The sequence below is a fragment of the Condylura cristata genome, unplaced genomic scaffold (genome assembly GCF_000260355.1).
Source record: "Condylura cristata isolate star-nosed mole 26May11 unplaced genomic scaffold, ConCri1.0 scaffold00029, whole genome shotgun sequence".
In the NCBI taxonomy this organism is placed as follows: Eukaryota; Metazoa; Chordata; class Mammalia; order Eulipotyphla; family Talpidae; genus Condylura; species Condylura cristata.
The window spans coordinates 17,965,819-17,972,234 of record NW_004567130.1 but is presented as its reverse complement, the minus strand read 5'-3'; the positions used below and the strand labels follow the sequence as shown (position 1 = coordinate 17,972,234).

The 6,416-nt window shown below is 69.0% G+C and overlaps 2 protein-coding genes across 2 annotated transcripts in view; one reads left to right on the top strand and one right to left on the bottom strand.

Annotated features, from left to right (window-relative positions):
- The window catches only part of SETD1B (SET domain containing 1B), a 13,965-nt gene extending 10,481 nt beyond the window's left edge, over window positions 1–3,484 (top strand). Inside the window, exons 14-19 of the mRNA XM_012730848.1 lie at window positions 6–557; window positions 771–937; window positions 1,559–1,690; window positions 1,762–1,881; window positions 1,977–2,114; window positions 3,155–3,484. Coding sequence (XP_012586302.1) covers window positions 6–557; window positions 771–937; window positions 1,559–1,690; window positions 1,762–1,881; window positions 1,977–2,114; window positions 3,155–3,328 — 1,283 coding nt within the window. The 3' untranslated portion in view covers window positions 3,329–3,484. The remainder of the gene's footprint in view (window positions 1–5; window positions 558–770; window positions 938–1,558; window positions 1,691–1,761; window positions 1,882–1,976; window positions 2,115–3,154) is intronic.
- Window positions 3,485–5,280: 1,796 nt separating this feature from the next.
- The window catches only part of HPD (4-hydroxyphenylpyruvate dioxygenase), a 6,572-nt gene continuing 5,436 nt past the window's right edge, over window positions 5,281–6,416 (bottom strand). Inside the window, exons 11-12 of the mRNA XM_012730847.1 lie at window positions 6,123–6,359; window positions 5,281–5,427 (exon numbers count right to left, since the gene is read on the bottom strand). Coding sequence (XP_012586301.1) covers window positions 5,281–5,427; window positions 6,123–6,359 — 384 coding nt within the window. The remainder of the gene's footprint in view (window positions 5,428–6,122; window positions 6,360–6,416) is intronic.

Genomic DNA, 6,416 nt, shown 5'->3' with positions numbered 1-6,416 from the left:
CCGGCCGGCGGGGGCAGCAGCCCTGGGCAGGGAGCTCCTGCTCCTGCCGGGCCAGCCACAGGCCCCCACCTTCTCTGGCGCCCATGACCCGCGGGCCGTGACCCTGGACTTCCGGAACGCGGGCATCCCGGCCCCCCCACCGCCCCTGCCCCCCCAGCCGCCTCCGCCTCTGCCCCCACCGCCCACGGAGCCCGCCAAGCTGCCCTTCAAGGAGCTGGAGAATCAGTGGCCCTCCGAGGCCATTCCCCCCGGCGCCCGCGGGCGCGAGGAGCTCACCGAGGACTTGCTGGGCCTGGCCAAGGTGCGGGGCTCCTGGCGCCGGCCCCTGAAGAAGCGCCACGAGGACCCGGTGGGCCCTGCCTCGCCCGAGCGCTCGCCCCCGCAGCCCCTCTTCCGGCCCCGGTCGGAGTTCGAGGAGATGACCATCCTGTATGACATCTGGAACGGCGGCATCGACGAGGAGGACATCCACTTCCTGTGCGTCACCTACGAGCGGCTGCTGCAGCAGGACAGCGGCATGGACTGGCTCAACGACACACTCTGGGTGTACCACCCCTATATCCTGCTGCACATGGTGGGCGGGCGGGCAGGCAGGTGGGGTGTGCGCTGACGGGGCTGCTGTCCGGGCGAGGGACACCCCCACACCCCTGCCCTGCAGGGGGCTGGCCAGCGACGGTTGTCACGCGGTAGGCCGGGCCTGGCCAGCTGGGTCCCTCGAGCGTTTGGAGGGGCTCTCGGGCGTGTCCATGTGGCCCTTGACCCAACCCCACCCACCAGCCTCTCTTCGGCCAAGAAAAAGAAGCGGGACGACGGGCTCCGTGAGCACGTGACGGGCTGTGCCCGCAGCGAGGGCTTCTACACCATCGACAAGAAGGACAAGCTCAGATACCTCAACAGCAGCCGTGCCAGTACCGAGGAGCCCCCCGCGGACACCCAGGTGCGGCCAGGCGTGGCCAGGGCTGGGGGCCACGTGCAGGCGGGCAGGCGGGCCGCAGACCAGGGCCCTGGGGCCCCGGCACTGTGGGCAGGGCGCAGAAGTCACACCAGGGCGAGGCCTGCACTTGGGGGCCGTGGTCGGTCGTGGGGAGCGGCAGTTGCACCAGGGTGGCAGCGCTGGGCTGGGGCCGGCCCGCGGGTTCCGCGCACCTGTGCAGCCACCCGGCACGGGCCGGTCAGACTTGATCTCCCACGAGAGGCTGCTGGGGCGGGGTGCTGACCACTCCCGCAGCGCGTACCCGCCCGGCCAGAGTGCAAGTTGGGGGACAGCGGCAGTGCTGGCGTGACTCACCACCGTTGTCGCCGTACATAGTCCGGGGCCGGGGTCTGCGGGGACTAACTGGGTCCTGTGTGATCCCGCGGGGCGCAGAGGGCCGAATGGGGCAGTTGTTGACTGGGGGAACGTGGGGGTGCGTCCTCGTCCTAGCCATAGGTCACCCTGAGGCGGCGTCCCCAAGCGAGCGTATCTAGGTTCTGGTGGGAGGGACCCGGTGGAAGGCAGGTGAGGGCAGGGCGGGCAGGGCGGGCGGATCGGGCGCCCGCTCTGACCGGTCCCCCGCAGGGCATGAGCATCCCGGCGCAGCCCCACGCCTCCACGCGGGCCGGCTCCGAGCGCCGCTCCGAGCAGCGCCGCCTGCTGTCCTCCTTCACCGGCAGCTGTGACAGTGACCTGCTCAAGTTCAACCAGCTCAAGGTGAGGCCCAGCGCCGGCGCCAGGCAGCGGGGACCCGGCCTCAGGCATTTATTCCGCCCTCCTCTCCCCAGTTCCGGAAGAAGAAGCTCAAATTCTGCAAAAGCCACATCCATGACTGGGGCCTGTTTGCCATGGAGCCCATCGCGGCGGATGAGATGGTCATCGAGTACGTGGGCCAGAACATCCGGCAGGTGGGTGCTGCTCGGGGCGGGGCCGCGGGCTGGGGGCGGGGCCGGCGGCTGGGGGCGGGGCCTGGGCGGCCCTTGCTCAGGCGCCTCCCGGCCAGGTGATCGCGGACATGCGGGAGAAGCGCTATGAGGACGAGGGCATCGGCAGCAGCTACATGTTCCGGGTGGACCACGACACCATCATCGATGCCACCAAGTGCGGCAACTTCGCGCGCTTCATCAACCACAGCTGCAACGTGAGCGCCGGCGGGCGGGGCAGGGGAGGTGGGGAGAGGCGGTGGCCCTTCCGGCACCCCCAGCTGTGGGAAGGTGGGCAGCGGCAGGCCTGGAGGGTTCCCGATTGCTGGTGTCCACTCTCAGAGGCGACCGGCGGGGCTGAAGCACCGTCTTTAGCTCAGGTTTAAGTAGCTTCACGTGGCTGGGGAGAGCCGTAGTGGACGCGCAGGTGTGGGGGCAGCGTGCCTCACAGGGGCGACTGGGCCAGGACGGGGCAAGGCCCCCTCGGCCATGCTGGTCTTGGCTCACCCCTGGGGTGTGGCCCTCACAGCTCTGGCGGGAGGACCTGGGGGGCTGCCATCACCCAGGGCGCAGCCAGGCCGGGGCAGGGAGGGGCACCCCCAGAGTGGCCGTGGCGACGGCCCCCAGCGTCGAGGTGTGAGAAGCATCTCTGGCGGGCCGGCAGTCACGGCAGCAGTCCCGGGTTTCCCTGGGGCTGGTCAGAAGGGTGTCCAGCAGGGGTCAGGAGGCCTCTGCAGTCCAGGTGGCTGGTGTGGGCAGGCGGGGAACGGGCACCCCAGCCGGGCCGGCAAGTTGCACGAGTCCAGCGGGGCTCGGTCCCTGTGCCTGGAGCAGCCCCGGCCCAAAGCCCAGCGCGCCACAGTGGCCAGCCCCTGTGGACACGGCACTGCGGCTCTGAGCCAGCATGGCCGTATTTTCCACTTATTTACCTTTCAAGCTTATTCACTCGTGCACAAGAGCTGGGGTACAGGTGTGGTTAGAGGGCTCCCCAGAGGCAGAGCTGGAGGCAGAACGGGGACCCACACCGCTGAGGGGCCGCGTGCCCTGGGCCCTGGTCCGACAGTATTTGCAAAGTCGAGCAGCCAGGGCCGTCGGGGCCGAGGAACGGGGTCTCCATGCCCCGTGTGCAGCCGGAGCGCGGGAAGTGGCTTCCTCAGCCGGCGCCGGCGCCACGTTGGTCGATGGGGCCCGGCCCGGGTGCGGGGCCAGGGGGCTGCGGACTGGGGTGGGGGGGCCTCACCGTCTCCCCGCCCCGCAGCCCAACTGCTACGCCAAGGTCATCACGGTGGAGTCCCAGAAGAAGATTGTCATCTACTCGAAGCAGCACATCAGCGTCAATGAGGAGATCACCTACGACTACAAGTTCCCCATCGAGGACGTCAAGATCCCCTGCCTGTGCGGCTCCGAGAACTGCCGGGGGACCCTCAACTAGGCCCCCGCCCGCCCCACTCAGGTGCTGCCCGCCCGCGGCCCGTGCCCTGAGCGGGCCCTGCGCTGCCCGCCGCCCCGTGGGTGCTGCTGCGCCGTCTGTTTGCTCTGTTTGCTTCCTTGGCGCGAGAAAAGACGTTTTAACCGTTGAAATGTGAAGGCAGAACCAGAGCGGCCGCGGGGGCCCAGAGCCGCCCAGAGGGCGCCGCTGGTGCTGGGCGGGGCCGCGGGCACCTCAGGACAAGCTGGGGCCCTCGCCGGCCCCCCTCCGCAGACCCCCTCCCACCAGCCTGGCCCCCAGCAGCCGGGGGCGCCACGCCGGCCCACCTCGCCACCCCCAAAATCTTGGTTCAGTGTTTACTTTCTCATTCGAACGCCAGCAGTGGGGGCACCCCGGGGCGGGCGGGTGTGGCCCCCCCGCTCCTGTATCGCCTGGCCGGGGTGCAGGGCGCCTGCCAGTGGTGTCTGAGTGGACGCGTGTGGCACTTACTCCTCCTATAAGCTTCACCCACTCACCCGGCCCCCCGCCAGCAGCCCCCCAAGAAGTCACGAGCGTATTTATTTTCGGAGCGAGAAGATTCTCTCAGAGGAGGAAAGCCCTGGGCAGCGTTGGCGGCTGCCGTGTGCCCGCGACTTCTCCGCCCAGGCGCGTCGGGGTCTGTTCGGGCTCAGTTTTCTCCCGGGCGCGAGAGCCCACGCGGGGAGAGGGGTCTGGACGTTCAGAACCAGCTTCCGCCCGTGGCTGCCGCAGGGACTCTTCTCGGGACATTGTTTCTTGTGGAAACACGTGGGAAGACTGTTGCTCATTTCTTTGTACTTCCGGGAGCCACGCACAGGCTGCCGCCCAGAGCAGTGGCCGGGCGGGCGCCCTGTGGGTGTGGCCGGGCGCGGCCGGCCGGCCTGGGTCCGCCGCTCTGGAATCTCAGCTTGTGTCAAGCTTGTTATCATGTAAATTCTGTACAAAGAATTGTTATTTTTCTCTCTCTGGCCGCGGGTGGTTTGCTGTTCCCTTCCCTGGGTGCAGCCTATCTGTCCGAGGCTGCACCCGACCGCCAGGACCCACAGCCGCGGGCGCTGGGGCTGGGCACGGCGGCGACCTTCTCTTCCGTTTGCAGTTCTCTGCTACGTGTGCGACCGAGGAAGTAATTTATTTTTCACACAAGGAAGTGTGTAGCTCAGAGACGGCTCATTTCAGTCACCCGTGCGGCCCCCAAGGGGCTGTCCTCACCCGGGGCACCTGCGAGGAAGCAGGGCAGGGCCCGCGGCCCCTGCCCGGGGCCCCCCGCTGCCCCACATGGCTTGCAGGGCCCAGAGCGTGCCTGCGCGTCCCCTCGGCCTGGCTCCCCGCCGGGCACCTGTTTGCCCCGAGGAGCCGGGGTTTCTCTGCCTTTCTCCCCTTGGCCTCGTCCTGCCGCCCGGGCCGCCCGTACGGAGGCCCGTCACCTGTCCGCACCTTGTTTTGAAGAGAAGTGTTTCCGTTGTGGGTGTGTCTTGCTGTAAATATTTGTTCATATTTTTGTGAATTCAATACTATGTACCATTGTATTATAGTAACTTTTATAAAGCAAACCATAAATATACTGACTTTTCTTACAGCTACGCCGTCTCGTGCTCTCCTCGCCCCCTGCCCCCACCCCTGTCGGGGCCCGCTGTCCCAGAGGGGCCGGCCGGGCTGGGCCTAGCTGGACGGCTCGTGCCCCTGGGCCACGGGTCCCAGCTGGGCCCCCATAGTTCGTGAGCGCGGCTGTGCAAGGCTGCTGTCCCCGCCACGACTCGACGCTCAACGTAGGCCCTCTGGTCTGCGGCTAGGGCGGCCAGAGCTGGGAAGAAACAGGTCCCCATGTCCTGTCCCTCGAGGTCCGGGCCAGGGCAGGCCCGGCCCAGCTTGAGCCTCCTTCGGTGTGCGCCCGTCTGCTCGCGGCGGGCAGCTCACGCCCCAGCCGGGACCCGGAGCCTTCACCTCGCGAGCGGCGTGGCTGAGCCCGGCAGCTTCGCCTGTGAGCAGGTGGCCACGACCGGGCCGGCGCCTGCAGCGTCCACCCAGGCGGGTGGCCCTGGCGGCAGCGGGTGAGGCAGCCCGGGAGGCGGCGGCGAGTGCTGTGTCTGTCGGCCACCCGGTGAACGCTGGCTGGGGCCAGTGGGTGCCCTGGGTGCTGGGCAGGGGGACAGGCCTTCCTCGTGCTGGCCGGGCTCGGTTCTAAGCCCAACGAGAGGGAAGGACAGACGCTGCCGTGTGGACAAGGGGAGCCCCGTGTGGGGGCTCCCACCGGGAGGGGGGTGCAGTTTAAAATGGGGTGGTCAGGCAAGCCCAGGTTGTGTGCATCCGCACAAAACTCGGGAGAGGGGGGACCGGGGCTCCCGGGGAGGCCCCGGCACGGGGCTGGACTGGGGACCTCGCGGGCCTAGTGCCGGGAGAGGAAGGCAAAGCAGAGGCCACGACCACGAGCCGGTCAGCAGCGCGGGTGGCCGCAGGACCAACGGGCGGGGCACAGCCTGTGCAAGAGCGCACCCTAGCCACAGCTGAGGCGGCCCTGTACCCACCGCGAGGGCCTCAGCCCCAGACGGACCCGGCCGCAGCTGCTCCTCCGCAGGCCCCATGGGTCACCCTCCCTCTCCACACCTGCCCGCCGCCCGCAGCCCCTTCCCACCACTTCTGCACAGCGGGAGCCCACAGCGAACCGGACCTGAGTAGGTGGAGGGGACCAGGCAGGGCTGAGCAAGGGTTCCGGAGAATTCACCCACCCAGGGCCCTCCCCAAACGAGGGCGAGCACAGCCGGCCACAAGGCTGGCCCCTGACCTGGGGCGAGGAGGTGGCCGCTGAGACCACCGCATCCAGGATGTGCGAGGCCGGCTGGGCGCTGGCCCAGGCCGCACAGGAGGGGACCCTGGCCCCGTCAGTGCTCCGCCCTGCACCCCACTGGCACCCGCGGATTGCTGGCAGAAGGGAGGCCAGCGCCCCGCTGCGGGCCATCTCCAGCAAGAGCCGGTCCGAGACGGCCCCAGCTTTCAACATGTGCTGGAGCCAGGCGCTGGCCTGAGTCCGGCAGGACCAGACTTGGCCCCTGACCGCCGCTGTAGGCTCGGGGGGGGG